The 22,284-nt window shown below is 35.3% G+C and overlaps 3 protein-coding genes across 6 annotated transcripts; 2 read left to right on the forward strand and 1 right to left on the reverse strand.

Moving 5' to 3' along the window:
* Positions 1-1,258: 1,258 nt before the first annotated feature.
* On the forward strand, positions 1,259-18,576 carry LOC126751665 (choline transporter-like 2). 3 transcript variants are annotated; one of them, XM_050462110.1, is made up of 2 exons: positions 1,259-1,505; positions 14,923-18,576. In XM_050462110.1, the coding sequence occupies exon 2, from the start codon at positions 14,969-14,971 to the stop codon at positions 17,378-17,380; it is 2,412 nt and encodes an 803-aa protein (XP_050318067.1). In that variant the 5' UTR covers positions 1,259-1,505; positions 14,923-14,968; the 3' UTR covers positions 17,381-18,576. The 3 variants fall into 3 exon arrangements, with proteins under 3 accessions (XP_050318067.1, XP_050318069.1, XP_050318070.1); XM_050462112.1 differs by lacking the exon at positions 1,259-1,505 and adding an exon at positions 2,801-2,993; XM_050462113.1 differs by lacking the exon at positions 1,259-1,505 and adding an exon at positions 5,083-5,194.
* Positions 18,577-18,784: 208 nt separating this feature from the next.
* LOC126751667 (DNA-directed RNA polymerases I, II, and III subunit RPABC5) lies at positions 18,785-19,324 on the forward strand. Of its 2 annotated transcripts, none has more exons than XM_050462115.1 (3): positions 18,785-18,870; positions 18,929-19,046; positions 19,102-19,324. In XM_050462115.1, exons 2-3 carry the CDS (start codon positions 18,952-18,954, stop codon positions 19,208-19,210), a joined length of 204 nt encoding a protein of 67 aa, XP_050318072.1. In that variant the 5' UTR covers positions 18,785-18,870; positions 18,929-18,951; the 3' UTR covers positions 19,211-19,324. The 2 variants fall into 2 exon arrangements, with proteins under 2 accessions (XP_050318072.1, XP_050318073.1); XM_050462116.1 differs by having other exon boundaries at positions 18,821-18,852.
* Positions 19,271-20,902, reverse strand: LOC126751666 (methionine aminopeptidase 1). Its single transcript, XM_050462114.1, has 4 exons — positions 20,638-20,902; positions 19,974-20,580; positions 19,777-19,916; positions 19,271-19,710 (listed from the first exon to the last, which is right to left on the reverse strand). The coding sequence occupies exons 1-4, from the start codon at positions 20,789-20,791 to the stop codon at positions 19,478-19,480; spliced, it is 1,134 nt and encodes a 377-aa protein (XP_050318071.1). The 5' UTR covers positions 20,792-20,902; the 3' UTR covers positions 19,271-19,477.
* Positions 20,903-22,284: the final 1,382 nt, after the last annotated feature.

A 22,284-nucleotide genomic window follows, 5' to 3' on the forward strand; every position in this document is an offset into this window, starting at 1 on the left:
TACATATGTATGTATGTATGTATGTGTTTACGTATGCATACATAGATACATATGTACATGTTCATAAATTCAATTGTGAGATTGCGCCAAAAAATGTTCATGGTTCATGACTGTGCATAAGAGGCTTTCCAGTTATCAGTATATACGATACGCACAACGTGAGCGTCATTCTTGAGCAAACTTTTCGTATTGACCAAATTATTCATATTCATATATTCCCCCTCGGAATATATTCCCCCTCGGAATATTAAGAATTATTTTAATCTTTGTTTTAATAAAGTGTTTTTTTAACCATATTTATTACTTAGTCACACGTGGTGTCTTCACTTTCTTTAAGAATAAGTTTTAGTAAATTTATTACTAAAATGACAGTATGGATACTTTTAGCTGCATAGTTATAGGTGCATTTTTTTCAAAGCCTGTCAAACTGTTGAATTATTTGTAAAAAAAAGCCTAATAAAATAATCAATAAAGTCTTCAATTTATGTGCCTTGCGTGAATAAAATCTCAATGATCAAAGGAAAATAATAAAATAGTGACTAAAGTGCATTTTCGTTCGAATCCCGATACTCACGAAATTGAATTTTTATGTTATGTGTGCGGTCATAGGAGCGTTTTTATGCCCAGTAATAGGAATTGATTTTGTATGAAATTGTTAAGGGAAATGTTGTGTTTATGAAATTTGTCCAGTTATGGGAGATGTCCGGCTATGAGGCCTTTTCGTAACAGGGAATTACACTGTATATAAATGAGAAAAGAATGTATAGATGAAATTCACTTAACTCTCGTAATGGGATAAGGTTAATAACAATCTAATACTATGTTCAGATCGACCCTTAATCACAAGATTTCCGTTGTTGAGTAGTTTATCCCACTAATCTTATAAATTTAACAAATTTTCGCCATTTTGGTGGGCGCATAGTATAACGACTCCCATTCACTTTCTGAGGGTTAAATTTAACAAACTGACATCTAGGTGGCGCTTTACAAGAGTGATTCGTATTTTTATAACAATTTAGAAATTTTATTTAATTTGATGTTTGAACATATATATAATTTTCATATTTATTTTTGCTTTTAATTCTTTAATTTAGAGACACAGCCGATCAAAATAAGCCTGTAAGTACCTGTGCGATGTGCATATGTACATATATGTAACTTAAACTTTGCATCTGAGCGTAAGCAACACTTTTACTCAGCTGATGGCATTTTTAATATATGTATGAATGTAGGAATGTGTGTTTTCTTTTTACTTAGTTAAAAATATAAAAGACAACACTAATCGAAGTACCTGTAAAGAGTGTTTTGTGTATGTGGTGAGAATGGAAATTAAAATAGTTTTGGGTCTGAGCGTGAAAATTTTATAAAATATACTCAAATTTAAAATTTTTGTAAATTTTAACAATTTTTGGACTTGGCGTGAATTTGTTTCATATGAATCCAATAATTTTCTTCCTGACACGTTGTGTAATTTACTTTTACTTGTTTAACTGCTGAGCTGCCGGGTAAGTTACAGGTTCATGGTTACATATATTTTAAGATATTAAAATTAGTGAGACGAATTTTTGTCATATTGGGGATAAATTCTGTAACCATCCATTTTTCGTCGTCACTATTGGGTACGTACGGTTTCTAAAGCAAGCAATGAAAATGTACACAGTAATCAGTAATTCAATATTTACATACTTACATAAAAGATGGAGCGCACTGATTGTATGCTCTAGACGTTATGCATAGTAATTAGGTATTATGGTATTTCATACTTCATTTATAAAAAAATGATATCATTAATTATGGAAAAAACAAACAAAAAATTTAGATTTGTCAAATATTCATATGTATGTATATAGAGAATTCATAATACAGGACGGTTTGAACAGGTTGTGTTTTATTTAAAATAATAAATATGCTTATTTTCCTTATTTGCAAAAATAATGCTTTTAAAATAAGCCTTCTTAAATCTAAAAATTGTCGAAATCAAGGACTAGTTTACTTGGGTACGTCTATGATAAGGAGTTTCGAATTTCCGGTTGACCTTGAGGTTGAATATGATTCTGCATGTAGCTATGCTTATCTTCAGAGCGAGATAATATGTTATACATATGTATATATGTATGTATGTATGTATCAAGAAAAAGTAATAAGCAAAAAGACTCTTAAACAAAACATTTCAAAATAAAGTATTGTAAAAGATAAGAGGACACCTGCGCATACAACAACAATTACATTTACTGTTTCCTCAGAACAAAGGAAGTTGTCATTCCCGGTCCGGAATGTGTAGCAAAGGACTATATGGTAAGGCGGAACGTAGCGACAATGGCTAATGCAGAAACATATGTAAATATACTTATAAGTATGTAGAAAAATAGCAGGTGTGTGCCCCTTATTTTGCTCTCGCATTTGCGATTTATTTCTTTGTTGTTATTCAAAATTTACAGCTATTGTTGTTCTTATTCGGAAACCAGCATTATAATATACATATGTATGTATGTGGAATTTAATTTTTTATCATTCTTAATAAAACAGAGTAACAAAGACATACACGTGAGCAATTGCTGCTGGTAGTTATTTATACATATATGTATGTAGTAGCTCTGAAATTAGGAGAGAGATATACACATAAACTTCAATTCAACTGTAGAGTTTAAGCGTCAATTACAACAATAAAGCCGAACAAAGAGCAGTTGGGATTGGTTTAACAAAAGTGAAACTGGTCAGTTATTCGCGGAGCGCTCAGTTGAGTGCATCATAAAAACTGCTTGTGTGAAAAATAAACGAGGTTTCAGCTATTTACGTGAGCACTAAAAATAAAAAGTGAACAGTGGAAGTTATTACATATATTAGTTTTAAATTTTGGAAATGGAAAGAACAAAATAAATTCCGTTTCTAGGGTATCTGTTTGCCAATCAAGCTATTTGCTATACATACATACAATATTATCTGCTAACTGAAGCTTTGCTTAGGGAATCGTGCATACAACACCGCTTTCATAAGTAAGTTTGACCATGCAAGCTCTTTCTCAGTCATATGTACATACGCTTGATATGGAATACCCCTAATTAAAAGATGCTTTAATATAAGTATATAAGTATGTACATATGTATGTATGTATGAATATGTTTTTTATTATCAATCAGGAAAAGTTGAAGACTTCAATTATTATACTTTTAATTTTCAAAAGATAATATATTCTTTCTTATGCATACATATACATATGTATATGTGTGTGCATGTAGTCCATATCTTCCGTTCGCAATCACAATATCCAAAATCAATTTTCGCATGTTTTCTGATGGAACAATGGAGACTACTTGCTGATAATGAACCGCAGACAATCATGCACCAGTTCATTGGAATAGGTTGTCTTGTTTACTAAAAATTTAAATTGACTCACTTCATAAACATATGCATATTGCTACGTAGGTTGCCTTTTACATTTCGGAATTAGAGAACAAAAACAAATTGTAATCATCGAAATCGATTAAGCTCTGTTCTGATTACTCATTCATTTAACATTCATTCTGAACGCTTCAACCGCATGATTAGCTATCTTTTAGGTACGAAAAGAAAAAGAAGTAATTCGGAGGACTCATCAAATTGAAAGTTCGAGTGTTCAATAATGAAATTGTTTCAGTCGATGTTTGAGAGCTCGTATTATGAGGAAGAATGATTTGTCTTCGGCGATTGGTTTTCCTAATTTCTTGAAAGATAACTGGCAAACAAATGATTGTGTAACATTAAAAATTTACTGTTCTGCGTTGTTCTAGTGGTATGGTTTAGATATGTCTAGTTGTCCCAAAAAACAGGCAACCGTTTGCTTGGAAGTGCTTCGAACAACTTTGGTTAGCTTCGGCTCATCTTGAAACACCCATACAGTCGATTTTGGTTTACTTTCGGGCGCATTCACGGAAATCCAAGTTTCATCATCTGTCGCGATTTCATGGACGTGTTTCGAAGCACCGCTATCGTACTTTTTAACACTTCTCCCGACCAGTCGACACGAGCATATTTTTGAGCGATCGACAAATTGCAAATTGCGACAGCGTCAATAGTTTACGGAACAACAGTAGATTTTGAACAACCTTCACGAAGTTCCTCTTGGAATGACCTGCGACCTCCATTGATTTCACTGTACCATCGATAAATACTGGTGTTTAATAAAACTTCTTCGCCAAAAATTGAATTAAGTTCATCGATGCACTGTTACTGAGATAATCCACGTTGAAAGTTGTGAAAAATAGGCGCGCGAAGGAGTTCGCGATTTAATTTTATTTGGCCGATATGAATATTTCAAGTTACTGTAAACAACACAGGTAGCATCTGTAAGTCAAGACATTTTGTATAATATCAAAAATGTCAGACTTTACGATAAAGTTGTCAGTTGCCAGATTGAAACACTATGGTTGCCAAATCCCGAAATATAAAAACCAACCTACTCAAAAAAATGGTAAAGTGTAATATACATACATACATACACACTTGTGAGTGTTGGCGTACTTTATTGTACATGAGCGTATTAACGATTAAAATAATTTAATCATTCTCTCAAACCTCTGGAGATAAATGTCACTTCATTAAATAAAAATGCATATGAGCATTTGTTGTAAAGGGTGTTTTTTAAGGTTCAGAGTTTTTATTGAAAACAAAAGACACAGAAAACATGAGTGAATTGAACAATCCCACACCACAGTCAGTAATGATCTATTGTACGCTGAAATGTGTGCGAAGTGCCCTGCAAGTGCATAAACATTTGCATGGTCACTTGAGAAAGTATTCGGTGTGCTTTCATTAATATCAAGTACATGTACCTAGTATATCCTTCTAACCAAGCACCCTTTATTCATAGAGAGTTAGTAAATATATCATGTATTTTCAAAATTGATTATACTTTGAAATTAAAAGATTGCTTAACTAGATCCAGCTGGGTGTGTTCAAGCATAAACATACATATGTACATACAGTATGTAGTGACATGGTTGGAAATTGTCGTATCAACAGAATGTACTTTCTTGAACCAGAGAACGTTTTACATTCTTTACTTGAACACAGTTGAACACGATCACCGGAAAAGATCAAACGCGCTGAAATACAAAAAATAAAAGTAAATTCATATAAGATTATTTAACTCAATAATGGCATAAAAAGTCTTTAATTAATATTATGTATAAAAATACATTATTTCAATTTTCTTGTGGTGAGCAATTCAAAAATACAGACAAACTTTAAGCTAGCATAAGTGAATCGTGGCTGAAATCGAACCTACATTTTCGAGCACCCACATATTTAATATGAGGCTCTTCGTGATGGTTGATTTTATACAGAAATGTCCTTAAAATAATTTGGGATGATATTAAAACCCTGTAAAACTTTTCTAAGCTCTGATTGTTCATGTGCCTGAGTTTAATATACATACATATGTACATATGGTATATTGGTAACAAATGGATGAGATATTTTAATATTGTCTCTTACTAGTAGTGAATTCCATATTTACATGGTTGTATGTACATATGGTTTGTTTGTTTGGCGGTTGTAAGTCCCTTACGGTAATATTTAATGATCCGCTGTTCTAGAAAACACACATCATTAAAAAATATATATTTTTTAAATGTTAAAATTATTATATTCAGTTTTTATAAAAATTTTTACAACTTCGGATTAATTTTTCCTAAAATCAACTACAGTTTGCATAATAAACTGCTTTCCTTCTTATTTTTTGGAGAATACTTAAATAAGTGGAAGTATTTCAGAAAAATTCAATACCGATATGTTCATATCCACGAATACATATTTATAGTTTTGGAGTCAAGGCACACGGAAATACGAGTATATAATTTATATACAAATACCTAATGTAATACATTAGTAACATTGCGAGCACATTTTCTCATAGATTCCATATCCATATACATATGTGTATGTATAAGTACATATGTATATGGTATACCTGTAAATTTTAAGGTGAACGTGTAGCTAAAAATTTAGTTGATACCTTTATTGTGTGATGCGATTTTGAAATTAGAGGACTACTCGTATTCTAAATTAAGTGAACCGCTATAGTTGCAAGTTCACATGCATCTGAAAAATTGTAATAATTCAGTGTTATTCTTAAAAGAGGTAATATTATCGGTTTTAAATCAATTTATGTTCAAATAAATAGAGTAATTTAAGCATATATAAAATGAATGTACATCGACTGCTTAACTTATCCAATGATATTTATTAAGGCTCACTAAGTTTTATTACTAAATTTTGCGACGTGTCCATATCATTATGGGGTAATTCACTAAATATTGTAAAGATATCAAAATATTGACCGATGTGTGTTATAAAGCCAACCGGAAGTTTGAAACTCTTAACTTTGGTATTTTAGATACAAAAAAACACTGTTGGAAGGAAGATATACTTTCCGAGTTTTATGATTCGAATTCGATTAATTTTTAAACATGAGATTTGTATATGTAAAGTTTTATTTCGATAACGTCATTGACTCTCGATTTATATACTCTAACCAATTTTAACACTGTAGTAAAACAAAGTGCAATTCGTCAAAATTTCGTTGGCCCAGCAGTTACTGGGATATAGGATTTCACCTAAAGGTAGACAGTGACAATTCTGCGATATCACGATTTATTATAATTTACATATATAACTAACAATTATAATATTATATTAATAACTATCGGACTTTCCGTCCGGCACAGTCGGCGTCAAATATAAATCTAATATTAAATGTCGTATTCACAGACACGTTACATCAAAGCCTTCCTTGTTGCTAAATTATGAAAGCGTATTGTCACTTTCTTTAACAGGTACAGATCTCCACATTCCTTCCTTTTTCTCCAGACGTAGTTTGAGGTTCTCGCTTAGCTTCTGCTGATCCTCAGATGTTGAGGTTGTTCGGGAAGACTCGGCGTCGAGGAAAACTGGCGCTGCAGGACTCAATGGGTTTGTGGTTACAATCTTTTTCAAATGACCAACATTCCTGGTGTATGTTTTACCACCAGCGGAAATCTGCGCAACATTTCCTTCTCGCTTTACTACCTTATACGTGGTAGTATCAAATGTGGGTGTCAACTTATGCGGAAATATTACATTCTTTAGGAGTACTGTATCTCCAACTTGGATGTCAACATCTCCCGCACTCCTGGCCTTGTCAGTCAACTGTTTCCCTTTATCTTTTTCCCGCATATCCTTATCTCTCTCTTCTGAGTCTGCCATTTCCCCCACAAGGTCCTGAATGCAGGGAATTTTGTCTCTTATTACTCTGTTAAACATTAGTTCTGTCGGTGGAGCGCCCGTGGTACCATGCGGAGTAACATTATACATCAAAACGAACTTCTGAATTTCTTTCTTGTAATTGTCGTTATTTGCATGAGCTATCTTTAAACGTTTCACTAGGGACCTGTTCATATTTTCTACTTCGCCGTTAGCCTGAGGCCAGTATGGGGGCGTAGTCATTAGCCGAATGCCGTTGGTACTGCAAAAACTTTTAAACTCAACGCTTACGAATTGCCTTCCATTGTCAGACGTTAGTGTCTCTGGAAATCCCAATCTTGAAAATATCTCTTCCATTTCATCAATAATGGTTTTAGATGTTATCGACTTAATCACTTTGAACTCCATATATCTGGAGTAGTAATCAATTAGTACCAATATATTATCCCCATTAGGTAAAGGACCCAAAATATCGGTTGCTAAGCATTTCCAGGGACCATTCGGGAAAGGGTGCCGCTCCATCGGAGCTGGTTTTGGTGGCATTGACACTATAAGGCAATCTTGACAAGTCTTTACATATTTTTCAGCATCTTTGTCCACACAAGGCCACCAAACTTTGGAGCGTAACCTCCGTTTCATTGCACTTATTCCTGGATGTCCCTCATGTGCGAGGCCCAGAATTATTTCTCGCAACTTTCGTGGGATTACTAATTTAGTTCCCCGTAATAGGATATCACCAACTATAGACAGCTCCAAACGAAAAGGATAATATGGGCTTGACATATTTGCTTTCCACGAGTCCTGACATAGACACGTCACTACATCTTGTATCTCTTCGTCTAATATAGACATCTCGGTAATCTGTGATATGGAGAGCGACTTCGGTATCAAAGTGGACACTACTCGAAAAATATGCTGCTCTCCGGCCCAATCATATGGATCAGCGTTGTTTTCTTGAGAAAGCCTTGATAGCGAATCCGCAATATTTTCTTTCCCTGGTTTATATATCACTCGGAAACGATATGACTGTAACCTTAGCAACCATCTTTCGATCCTCGCTGGGGGTCGTGAGGTTGGCTTAAATATGGTTTCTAGTGGCTTGTGATCGGTTATTAGATCAAAGTGTAGCCCTGCCAAATAATAATAAAATTTTTCCACAGCCCACACCAAGGCCAAACTTTCTTTTTCGGTTTGTGAATATCTCTTTTCCACCGGTGAGAGACTCTTACTGGCAAATGAAATGATCCGCGAAATATTTGCCTTATCAAATTGCACTAATACGGCACCCAGGGCCACCGGACTAGCATCTGCAATTAAACACGTTTTGTCCTGTGGATTAAAATATGAGAGTTTCGATACCGCAGCAATTTTCGCCTTTATTCCCTGAAATGCGTCGTCCTGCTCTTTGCCCCAAACAAATTTTTCCTTGCTCCTCATTAGTTTCCTTAGAGGTTCGGTGCTGTCTGCCAAGTCAATTACAAACTTACCCACATATGTGGCTAAACCAAGAAAACTACGTACTTCTTCTTTATTTTTCGGCGCTCTGAATGCTGTGATCACTTTTACTTTTTCGGGATCAACTTCAATCCCCTCATCCGACAGGATGTGTCCCAAAAATTTCAGCCTTTGAGTTCTTATTATGCATTTCTTTTCATTCAGCAAGACATTATTTGTTTTAAAAATTGTCTTAACCATTTCCAGTGCCTTATCATGTTCTTCAAGGTCGCTTCCAAAAATGATTACGTCATCAATATAGTTCAATGCATTTTGACAAGGAGATATTAATTCCTCCATTAGTCTCTGAAATATCTCTGGAGCCGAATTCACTCCAAACATTAAACGTTTATAACGAAACAAACCCCGGTGCGTAATAAATGTAGTAATTTCTCTGCTGGACTCAGCCAACTCCAACTGATGGTAGGCATTTTTTAAATCAAGTCGAGAGAAATACTTGGCTCCCCTTAGTTTGGTCATAAAGTTGTCAAAAATCGGTAAAGGGTAATTTTCTCTCTGTATTGCTCTATTTGCCCGGCGCATATCTATACATACCCGAATATCGCCATCATCTTTAAAGGCAATCACCACCGGCGATATCCAGGCACTTGGGCCAGTTACTGGTTCGATAATGTCCAACTTTAAAGCCTCTTCCAGTTTCTCAGTTATCTTGCCCTCCAACGCCGTCGGCACACGTCTCATGGGTTGTTGCACGGGAACCACAGATTCGTCAATAGACAGCTTGACAGAAACATCACGCCATTTGGCAAACGGTTCCGCTTCCTCAACTCTACGCACGTCCAAACCTACTCTTAAAACGTTGAGTTCGATAGCCGTGTCCCGTCCTAATAGCGATTGTTTACCATTTTCGATTACATAAAATGTAGTAATCAGTTCCGGATCGTTTTGTACCGAAATTGGAGCCTCGAAAACTTGTAATACCTTGAGTAGACGATCTGAAGCATATGCCCGAAAATGATTCGCTGATTCAGTACGTGAGTTAAACATAACAGCCTTTTCCTCGCATAATCGTTGCCAATCTGAATGGCTGATCAGGTTCAATTTAGAGCCCGAATCGATGATCATAGTAATTATGTAACCTCCTATTTTACACGAGATCTCCCCCTCTTGTGACGACTCATTCTCCACTCTGAATAATCCAGTTCCCTTCGAACCGTCGAATACATTTTCAATTTCGCTACTTATGGACTGTACCACCGTATCTCTTCGTCTCCAGCGTTTCCTATCCGGTTCATCTATTTTGAAGTTGGGCTTCCGTAACCGTGTGCGGCATTTCCGATAAAAATGTCCAATTCTATCGCATTTCCTGCATTTCATATTTCTAGCAGGACACTCCATACTATTTTCGCGATGTCCCCTTTTACCACATCTTCCACACTCGCTTTCTATGCTTTGCTGTACAATTTTGTTGATGCCGCTTGGATTACCTTGGGATGTCATAGACTGTGTTTGTTTGTTGACTTGTTCATCAATACTACATGTTTTGATGACCTCATCCAAAGTTAGTTCGTTTTCAAGTAACCTTTTTTTTAAACCTAACGGTGCCCAGACATCGATGATTTTATCTTTTAAACATATTTCTTCAATCTGTTCTTTGGTCTCACCAAACGAACATTTTGCTATCTGGCGGCGTAATCTCATCAAAAACTCCGTAAAACATTCTCCTTCCAGTGGTGTTATAGAACGAAACAAGTGCCTCTCAAAAGCGGAATTCCGTTGTGGCGAAAAATACTCATTGAGTTTTGATATCAAAGGTGTAAACACATCGTTTTTCGCTTGCTCATCATATGGTACTAAAGCACCAGGAATGCTATATACCACTGCCTGGAGCTGGGATCCTCCCAAATGTAGAAGTTTATTTCTTTTCTTATATATAGAGGTTATCTCCTCTGCGTCAATATATATATAAAACGAACGCAACCACGCCTCCCACTCTGTACGCCATAACGCCTTGTCCATTCCCTGACATAGAAATGGTTTCAGTTCCGTCATATTTATTTCTCGCTGAAACGATTACCATAAAACAACATTTTATTTTACAAAAAAACAACAAAAATCAAATAAGTTAATTTCGATTACATTTGAAAACTGTGTTTTCTTATCTTTCATTCATTGAGAAAAAACTCATCAGCTAAATTTTTCCTCATGACCTTCTTGTTACACATAAAGAAAAACAAATGAATCATTTTACCCTTGTTTCCAACATTGTTAAATTTGGAATATAGTTTCTTAATACAATACCATTTCGCCCCTTTCTATTTCATTTGAAATATACAAATATGCACATATTCTCAATCATTCATTTCGCTCTTACATTTGTCTCATTCCATTTGGAATAGACTCTTTACTTATTTTTATTTTCGTTTTTTCTAGATTTCTCGAATCATCTTCAAATTTTCTATTTTTTAAATATCTCAATTCATTTGCATTTGTCTCATTCCATTTGGAACAGAATCTTTACTTATTTTTCTTTTTCGTTTTTTTTTTTAATTATTTTTCAATTTTTTTAAATTTCTCCAACCATTATCAAATTTCAACTTTTCCTTTGGAATATCTCACTCCATTTGCAAATTTCAAATTTTTCAATTTCTCAAAACATTTCAAACATTTTTATTTTCACCTTGAAATTTCCAATTTATTCCAATCTCATTCCATTTGGAATGAATTCCGTTATTCAGGTAACGCTGAATAAAATTTTCTTCTTACATTTCCCTACACGCATATTCAACCAAAATACCTGTATGAATCTGTGCGTGTGTGTGTGCGCTCAACGTCGCTACTCCCGTTTGAATTCAAAATCCTATACGGCCTTTCTGATTTTATGTAAAATACTTCCCAATTATCCTCGTCGCCAATGTAATATTCTGCGATATCACGATTTATTATAATTTACATATATAACTAACGATTATAATATTATATTAATAACTATCGGACTTTCCGTCCGGCACAGTCGGCGTCAAATATAAATCTAATATTAAATGTCGTATTCACAGACACGTTACATCAAAGCCTTCCTTGTTGCTAAATTATGAAAGCGTATTGTCACTTTCTTTAACTTTAAATTCCAAAAAGTAACATTTTCCATACACATTTTTTTCAATTTTTGTTTGTTTTGTTTTTCAATATTTTGATTTGTAAATTATTTGAATCGTTCAATTGCGGTCGCTTACTTTTTTATTCCCGCTATCCAAAGGAAAAATTATTGAAAATTATTCAGTGAAAACTTTATGTATGTTTGAGACGATGTGATCAATTACAGATTGAAATTTGTTACGAAGCCACGAAGAGGTGGCGCTAATATTGGTCGGCGTTCTTTTTGCCATCAACGTATGTCAGCCCAAAGAAAGGCAAGAAGTACTCCCAAAATGCTATGACATACGTGCGGAATTATGGATCGCGGTCAATCAGCTAACGATCGTAACGATATCACAGCACGACTTTTTAAACAATAGCTGCGATGTTTGATGGTCTTTATCTTGAAGCAACCTATGGTATATATGGTGCTGTTAGATGCTGAATGTGTTCTGTTGAGTAGCAAAAAAGAGGTTGCCGCACGCACACATTCTTCTTTGGATGCGGATGGTGATTACACCAGATCAAATTGATGAAATCATTTCAGCGGAAATTCCTGATTCAGAGATAGATCCAGAATTATACGAAGTGGTGAAAACCAATATGATTCATGGACCTTGCGAACCTTACAATCCCACGTTGGTTTGTATGTTTGACAATAAATGCACGAAACACTACTCATGTGCTTTTCTTTCGGAAACGGGAATGGGAAATGATGGATATTAACTGTATCGGCGTCACTCAGCAGACGACAATGGCAGAACATTTAGCATTTAGAGGCGTGAATATCGACGTTAACAACACATCGAAGTTGACAACACATAGGTCGTACCATATTCGCCCCTTTTGTTTAATTCACATTCAAAACTCATGTCAATGCTGAATATTGCAGATTGGTGTAATCGATCAAATACGTTTGCAAGTACGTCACCAAAGAAAGCAACATAGCGGTTATTGGCCTTGAACGATATGAGATCAGCAGTATCAAATGGGTCGATATGTGAACTGCAATAAAGCGCTTTGTAGGATATTTACTTTTGCAATTCATGAAAGTTTTCCGACTGTTTTGCGTCTCGCGGTTCAACTTCATTTAAGTCATCGCGTATTATGAATGGTACAGTGTGTGCAACTTTTTGCGAAGCATGCCAGCAGTAGCATTTGCTGGAACATGATAATCACTGGAAACAGACGAAAGACAATGCGATAGTACTTCGCATGCCACTGAAGTTCGCATACTTTTCGCGAAGATCATTTCGACATATCCGCCTTTAAATTCGCGTTAATTATGGGATACGAAAAAATGACATTGCCGATGACATTTTACATTGTATTCGCTAAGAATTGGAAATGGGCAAATTTCGGTTGATACTTCCAGTGGTTTGATATCAATTTCACCTCCCTTTTGTCAATTCACTTCAACGGAAGATGAACTCATCACGAATGTTTATCCGAACATTGGCCAAATTATCGTAACTGCGATAGCTTGAGTGCACGAGCAATTTTAGCTGCCAAAATTACCGATGTTAGTGATTTAAACTGGAAGATTCAAAGTCAAGTTCCGGGAGGTTTGCGCTAATATAAATCGATCGATCGTCTTGACAAGGAAGACGAAACCGTAAATTATCCAGTGGAATTTCCAAATACCATACCAAGCCTGCCCCAGCATCATTTGCGTCTTAAAGTTGGATCTGTCATTATTATGTTTAACAATCTTCATGCGCCGAAACTGTGTAATGGAACCTGAATGATTATGACGTAGTTATCGAATACAAGGGACAGCCATTTCAGTTCAAACGTATTCAATTTCCAGGGAAAATTGCCCTTGCGTTGACAATCAACAGGACACAAGGAAATCGGGAAATGCTATGTTTTTCACACGGCCAGATATATATGTGGTGTGTTGACGAGTTGGAAACCCATCTTCTCTATATATTTACGCACCAGAACAGAAATCAAAAAGTTATGTTTATTAAGTTGCGCTACATAAAAAAATGTAGAAAAATCGTAAATAAATCATTTTCGACAGAATATAATTTCAGCTTTTTTTCATTTCAAAACACATAATTTCACGCAGGGCAACGGCTGCGGAGTCAGCTAGTAGATTATATTTTATCGTCTTCAGAAATACTTCCGGAACTTTGATATTGTCTGCCGAGAGGCGAGCACTTTAGAAAAACTTTTTGATGATAACCGTAAAGAAGTTTTATGTAGTGGTGTTCTGTGTAGTGATGTTGTCCACCCTAATCACTACATGCATGAAATAGTGTAATTATAACTCCTTGGCTAGCAAGTTGAAACAAACCCAAGTGTGAGCAGTCATAGGAAATGATTTTTAGTTTAGAAATAATGCACCCTTTTCCATTGATTTCAGTCATATGTATAATTTGAATATTTGGGGACATATATTGTGACAAAAAAGTATCCAGAAATTGTACATAAAACGCAAAATAATTAATTAATCATCAATCTTGAAGAATCAATCAAGAAGAAACCACACGGAGCCAAATCTGGTGTTTACGGTGGTTGATCGATAGTATTCATTGTGATTTTCGCTTTAAATGCGGTCAAAATCGTACTCTTTTTGAAAAAAAATTCAGCTTTATCGGGACGATTCGAGCAAGAACGCGTTTAATTTCCAAAATAACCTCCAAAATCTCTCGCGAGAGATGTCAAGCTCTCTTGCCATCTCTTTATGGCTTACCTGACGATTTTCAAGCAGGGGTTTCGTATAGTCTCATAACAAATTTGTAATTGCGAAAACTTGAAGAGGTCGAAGCTAATCTAGAACGAGGCATGTATTCAACGATCTGAAAATATCATTTACCCGCGGAATTTAATTACAATTTCCGGGTGCTTTTTGGTCTCAATGTCTACATATAAATATATATATGTATGTTGTATAACTATGAGTAAGTGCGTGTTACTTTTTGCCGGTAAACAAGCAAAGCATCGTGGATTACGTTATCGTTATAATTAAGTTAGTTTTGTATCGCTGCTACTGTCACATAACCCTCAAGTAATTAGTCTATTTGACCAGAATAAATACTTTATTAAATGCAAATAAAAGTCTATGCTTGCAAACTTACAAATAAGTTGAGTTTTTTCTCTTTTCAGTTCTTCCAGGGACAGCTGTACCTTTTTTCTTCTCTCAACTAGTGACATGGCCGAAGATCGTGAATTGATTGCAAAGTATGGTAAGCCGATGCCGTATGATAGGAATTTCCGCGGACCGGAATGGCGAAATCGAAGTTGCACAGATGTACCGTGTCTGCTGATTTTTATCCTATTTTTAGGCGGATGGGGTTTTATTGCACAATATGCAGTGCGCAATGGAGATCTCAATAAATTGGTTGTGCCAACGGATTCATTCAATCGTAAATGCGGAATCGATTCATCGGTATTGGATAAAAAGTATTTATTTTTTTTTGATTTGGGAAAATGCATCGATCCAGTTGTACCTCTTACGGGCTGCCCTACACAACAAGTTTGTGTAGAAAGCTGTCCCACACAGACTTTTATCTGGGATAGAATGAAGAATAATCTGCCACTTGCTGAATTAAGGAAGCGTTTGATATGTCTGAGTGACGTAGACAAAGACAACCTTCGAACCTTAGACAACATGCAAGCAGCCATTGACCAAGAACGATGTGCGCGTGGATATATGAAGAGTGCACCATTTTTGAATCGTTGTATGTGGGAGCTTTCTCCTGAGTTGTGTGAACTAATACCCTCCTTCCTCCTGCCTCGTAATAGACGCGAGGTAAATGGGTCACAAAATGCTAGTTGGGTGGTTGGTGAAACAGGAAAACTTCTCGATACATTGGTGGATGATAACTCAAATTTGATGGAAATGAGATTGGAAGCGCTCGCCTTGACGACAATACCTGAATCTAGTGATAAATCGAAGCAACAGCTCGCTGAAGAACCCATGATACAATGCCGCCGTCGTACCGAGCAAGCCGAAACTATCAAGCAAAAAGTACGTCAAGCTGACACGCGCCTTGCTAAGTTGGTAGGTAATATGGTTGCACACTTCTACAATGGAACACATGATGCACAGCAGCTTGGGGAAGAGATAGTGGAAGATATTATGAACTCATGGTTAATTGTGCTGATGGCTTTAATGTGCACTTTGGTTGCTTCTTTGATTCTAATCGCCTTGATGCGATGGTTCGCTGCCCCGATTCTGTGGTTATCTGTTCTTGGTGTTTTGGTCGGACTTGGATTGGGAATTTATTACAGCGTTAAGCAGTATCGTTTTTGGCGCGAAACCGCATCTGTACCCAACCATTCGATTAACTTGGAGGCAGCGGTAAAGAATATATTTCAAGACGCTAACACTTGGCTGTATTTAAGCATATTTTTAAGCATCAGTTTTGTAATTATTCTACTCCTGGTAATTATTCTACGTACCCGCATCAATATAGCAATTGCGTTGACAAAGGAAGGTAGTAAAGCGGTGTCAAGCATTATATCAACTGTTTTTTTCCCAATCTTTTCGTGGATTCTTTTTATTTTGGCTGTTAGTTTTGCGGTTGCAGTTGGTCTTTATCTAGGCACAATTGGTAACCCATCTTTCCGTATGATACGTCAATTGGACCCTAACAGCGTGACAGGTGTTTCAAGTGAGATTTGTGAATGTATAGGTCCGGCAAGCGAATATAAAGTAGGGGGACATTGTGACCCTAAAATTTTTGAACAGAATTGCTTCACTAATATCGATCAGCACATCCCTTGTAGACAAACCACTTGTAGCTTCGCTGAAATTGAGCATCCGCCGTTTGTGACATGGTCCATATGCTATAATGTGTTCGGTTTCTTTTGGTTGACATTCTTCATTGCGGCCTTTAGTGATATGGTGTTGGCTCTTACTTTCGCAACTTGGTACTGGACCTTCAGGAAGCGGGAGGTGCCCTTCTTTACACTAGGACGAGCTTTCCGTCAAACCATCTTCTATCATCTCGGCACTTTGGCGTTTGGCTCGTTAATTCTTGCCGTGTGTCGCATGATACGCGTGGCTTTGGAATATATCGATTCTAAACTGAAGAAGTACGACAATTCAGTCACACGAGCCATACTGTGCTGCATGAAATGCTTTTTTTGGTTACTTGAAACTTTCTTACGCTTTCTGAACCGCAACGCGTACATCATGTGTGCTATACACGGCAAGAATTTTTGTGCCAGCGCCAAAGATGCTTTCAATTTGATTATGCGTAACTTTTTGCGAGTAATTGCCGTTGATAAAGTCACTGATTTCTTGTTCTTTTTATCGAAAGTATTATTAACGGCTGCTGCTGGCGTTGGTACCTACTTCTTTGTGGTACGTAGTCCACATTTAATACAACTGCACTATAATGCGGTGCCAGTAACGATTGTTGTGTTAGCGGCTTTTATTATGACAACCGTCTTTTTTGGCGTCTACTCTATGGCGGTGGATACGCTCTTCCTGTGCTTTCTGGAGGACTGTGAACGCAATGACGGCTCGGCAGAAAAGCCTTTCTATATGTCGAAACAGTTAAGGCGAATATTAGGCAAAAGAAACCAGTTACCACGTCCAATGAGTAGTAGTTAAGAAACAACCTTTACAATAGGAGTGCACAAAGGAGCTGGAAGTTGACCAACCATATTATTGGTTAGTGGGCAAATCTATAGCGTAGACATTTTATGAAAATTATATACATATATTTTTATAAATGTACCGGCTTTGTTAATATTCGTGTGAGTGAACATTAAAGTTGGAAAGTTTTTGAAAAACTGGAAAAAGGTTGTGTGAATACCAATGGCAATATAATCTAATTACGTAAATATATACATATGTATACATACTCAAAAGAATTTGTTAAGAAAAATGCAATATGAAATATAATGTTGTGCATTAAGTATATACATATATAGACACATACACATACATAAATAGTTTCGATATGTACCATTATTCATACTTATAATAATAAGCTAAGAAAAAAATGCAATATGAAATGTTAAGTATATACATTAAATATATACCTTATATTTACCGGGTACACCTACATAATAACGTTACAAATAGTTACAAACAAAAATATTTTCTTTTATAATATTATAAGAAAAAAGACAGAATGAAAAAACAGTAATGAGTAAGTTTTTAAATTAACGTGGTAGTCTTACCTACCATCGTTCCTGGGTGCTTGTTTCAAGTGATTTTTTTATGCGATTTTGCTCATAGTGATTTATTGAAAATATATACATTTACAATCCATCAATGTATGCCAAAATATTTATTAAAGCGAACTTATTGTTACATATAAGATTAAACATTTACAAATCACCTTATTTATATTATATTTATTATGAAAGTAAATAAATGATACATTTCTACACATACATACATATGTACTTATGTATATAAAAGGATGTGGTAGAGGCAAAGTTTGATTTATTTTGTTCATATTGTTGAATACGTGCCGGAGATTATTAAACGCATTAACCTTGGAAATTATTTAAAAGAAATTAAAACGTTGCATGCAATCGCATTTCTCAAAAATTTTTGCTCAACAATTTCAAATGAATATACTGAAATCACTATTTACATACTTAGTGACTAGACTGAGTAGAGAGTGTAAACTAAAGAAGTCTGAAAATTTTGCTTATTACAGGTTAAATAAGTAATTAACACACGTGTACATGAATAATCATATAATTTTTAACGTATTCACTTTATGTACTAATTTCGCACAAGATATTTAGTATGCTCTGAATTCATAACAAATAAACCAGAAGAAAATGATATTTTTTGTGTATTTAATAAATAAAAATGAAGGAATTGATTTAAGAAAGCTTCTCTGCGAAAAGTGCCATATGAGTAATATAAAACATGTATTTGTAATAAATAAATTTACTAATTATAATTAACGATTGAATAATTTTAATAACCGATACTATATGAATACCAAATACTCGTACCATCTGGTGGGTACCGCGTTCTTTAAAATTCTACAAACTATTGTGAATAGGTAAATTTTTATTGTTACTGGTGGAACTGGCATGTTAATTTTGCTAATTTCCGTGAGAATACAAAACATTGTAAAGAGTTGATTGATATAAATTTGGAAAATCCTATATTTTATTTCTTTGTTTTTAGTGTAATTAAAATAAACGGTAAACATGATTATTCCAATTCGTTGCTTCACATGTGGTAAAGTAATTGGCAACAAGTGGGAGTCTTATTTAGGACTTTTACAAGCCGAATACACGGAAGGGTAAGTGCGGTGAAAGTAATTGGAAATTTGTGATCTCAAAATATATTATTTCTAGTGATGCTTTGGATGCTCTCGGTCTTAAACGATATTGTTGCAGACGTATGTTATTGGGACATGTTGACTTAATTGAAAAATTACTAAATTATGCGCCTTTGGAAAAGTAGTTTTGTTTGGATGGAGCACATTTTTTCACATCTTACCTTTTTGAATTAGAATAAAATATGTATAGCAAGTAGCAACGATTTATTAAATATATATGTCTTATCAATTTGTAAAAACGCTATTTTAAAGTTAAAGACTTTTAACGAACGAGAAAGGCATAGAAGTAATGCTTGACACTTGGACTCAATATCGAAGGAGTGTCTTTCGTGGTAGTGTCTTCGTCAGCATTTGGTATTGGCATCTTCTTTTGATGCTTGATGGTTTCTTATCTATATTTTATCCATGAACCATGGTTGACCATTGTGTTCTCGACGACGCGTTAAAATTTCACAACCATTATCTGTTACTAACAGAGTTTGTTCAAATTGTGCAGAATAGAGCCCATCTCCAGTCACGGCTGTCCAGTTATCGGGCCACTGTTCATTTTTGGATACGCCTTCTGATATCATTGGTTCAATTGTAAAGCAGTGCCCAGCTTTCATAACACCAACCGCGGAGTTCTCTGAAATAATATGTAATCATAAGATAGTTACATCATGGAGGAGAAAAATACGTTTGTTTAACATACTGGCATAGTGAGGTACATTAGGCGCAGTATGGAATAGCCGATGGATACCATGGCCACAGTAGCTCTTCACAACGCTGAAACCATGGGGCGCCACATGTTTTTGTATTACGTTGCCGATTTCCCTATATTTTACGCCAGGCCTGATATAAAAACATAATTTTTAAGCACTGTTAACAAGAATTTTTTTGCATTTGTACCTCACCAATTCGATGGCTTTGCATAGCGATTCATACGTGACTCTTACTAACTTCTTGTGTTTTTCGGAAACATTACCAACAAAGAAGGTTTCGTTAAGATCACCATGAAAACCGTGATGGTAGACGGTAACATCAATGTTACAAATATCACCATCTTGTAATGGACGCAAATCTGGTATTCCATGACATATTACCTCATTAACTGAGGTACAACAAGACTTAGGAAAATTGTAATAGTTCAGTGGTGATGGATAACAATCGCGTTCAATTGCGGCCTCGTGTACGAGTCGGTCTAACTCGTCCGTGGTAACTCCGACTTCTACAGCTTTTCCTGCCTCATCCAAACATTCGCGACCAAGTCTACCAGCTACGCGCATAGCTTCAATTTCATCGTCATCCAGTACTTTAATTGAAGTGTTTCCTCGCATGGCTTCTTCCGATGCAGCCCGACCAGATGGATGATCTGCATAGTCGGGTCGCTCTATATTCTCGGGTACGTTGCGTTTAGTTGTCTGCGGATATGGGCGTAACTTACCAGTAAAACGGTAATGTGGCCAAGGATTGTAACCAGCTTCAGTGTTATCTACTTTTGGTTTTCCTGCGCCCTCTAAAATTTTATAATTGTCGGTCAAATATTGGTCGTAATGAAATGTTGTATATTTACCGGCCAGAGCATGGATAACTTTATGCTCTTTCCAGAATCCTTTAAAACAAACTTGCGAACAAAAATAGGATCCAGGTATGCCCAACTTTAAGCACGTTGGACATTGCAGGGTAGCTTCTTTGCCACAATGTAATGTTTCACATTTATGAGCCATTGTATAGCGCTATTTAGTTGTGTAAAAACTACCTTGTGAACTTAACCAATATAACTAAGGTATTTTTGTTGTAGCAAACCAAATTCCTATTGAGGTTGAGATTTGACATTTGTGCCCACTGTCAAAAGTAAATAGTGCTGGTCTTGGATAGAAAATGCATTATATTGTCGAATCAGCTCTGTGTGGATGCTAACTTTGAGGAAAATGAAATTCACGTTCCAAAACTCAAAAGCTGTCGTACATATAAATTGATGACATCAAAAAAGACTGGTCCATATTAATAGCAAAGTGACATTTTTCCCTTTACCATTAATGATTACCTTTTTGAGATAAGAAAATAATATTTTGGGGTTAATTACTGTGGGTAAATAGGAAAGTTTTTAAAATTAAAAATTATTTGTTAAGATGATTTACTTAATTCCTGGCAAGCTACTTATCGGCTAAATACTCAACAGGGCAGCGCTTAGGAGATTTCTGTTGAAGTTTCTTTGAGTTTCTTAAAACGCAACTTACAATTCTAATCGCAACTCTTGTGAACGTGTGATCGTTTATTCCTCGGTTTCTGAGCTAATCCATTGAATGTATTGGAGTTTCGGTAGCTTTGATTTGCTGGGTTGTTATATTGTTATTTAAGTAAAATACATATTTGTATGTATGTACATAATCAAATTTTAATGAAGTAAACCAAATGATAAAAGATAGGGTTAGAAATACTTGATTATATTATTATATATTTATAAAATTTTCTATTGGAAACGAAAATTGTGTTTTCTTTTGTGTCTCACTTTTTGAAATTTGAGAAAATAAATGTATGTATATTTAGCTAGGACCTATTAATATTTGAATTACTTGCAAAAAATTTCAGTGTGTATTTTCATCTTAAATGAATACAATTTAAATGCGGCAACTAATACAAAAAATTGTATTTATATATAAAAAAGTTTGCCTTTTACGTCTTAGAGAGAGTTTGCGGATCACTCTTCACTGCAGAATATCAATCCAATTGTAACCCATGCAGCAAAATACACAATTTTTTCAAAACAAATTTCAAAACTTTGAGCGATTTGCCTTCTGATTAGAAGTCCAATTAAACTTACATTTCAGTCTTTTTATACGTATGTATGTATGTATGTTGAGCATGTATATGTATGTACATATGTACATATGTACCTGTATGTATGTATGTACATACATACATTCATATTATATGAACGAAAATGCAATTTTTTAGATCCCCCTCTCTGTCTGATCAATATTTAGTTTTTCTTGATAAAATGAGATTAGAATATAATTACTACGTATTATATGTAAAACAAGAATTATCAACAAATTTACTTACTCACTCATGCCTCCATACATGTCTGTATATGTAAACGTATATTTACCGGCGAATTCATTGATAATAAACCAGTAACCTGCGAATTCCTGTACACCTCATATATCTTCGTACCCCACCATGGTACATACATGGACATGAATAAATATTTCTATAT

This window comes from Bactrocera neohumeralis, chromosome 2, assembly GCF_024586455.1.
Source record: "Bactrocera neohumeralis isolate Rockhampton chromosome 2, APGP_CSIRO_Bneo_wtdbg2-racon-allhic-juicebox.fasta_v2, whole genome shotgun sequence".
Taxonomy (NCBI): Eukaryota; Metazoa; Arthropoda; class Insecta; order Diptera; family Tephritidae; genus Bactrocera; species Bactrocera neohumeralis.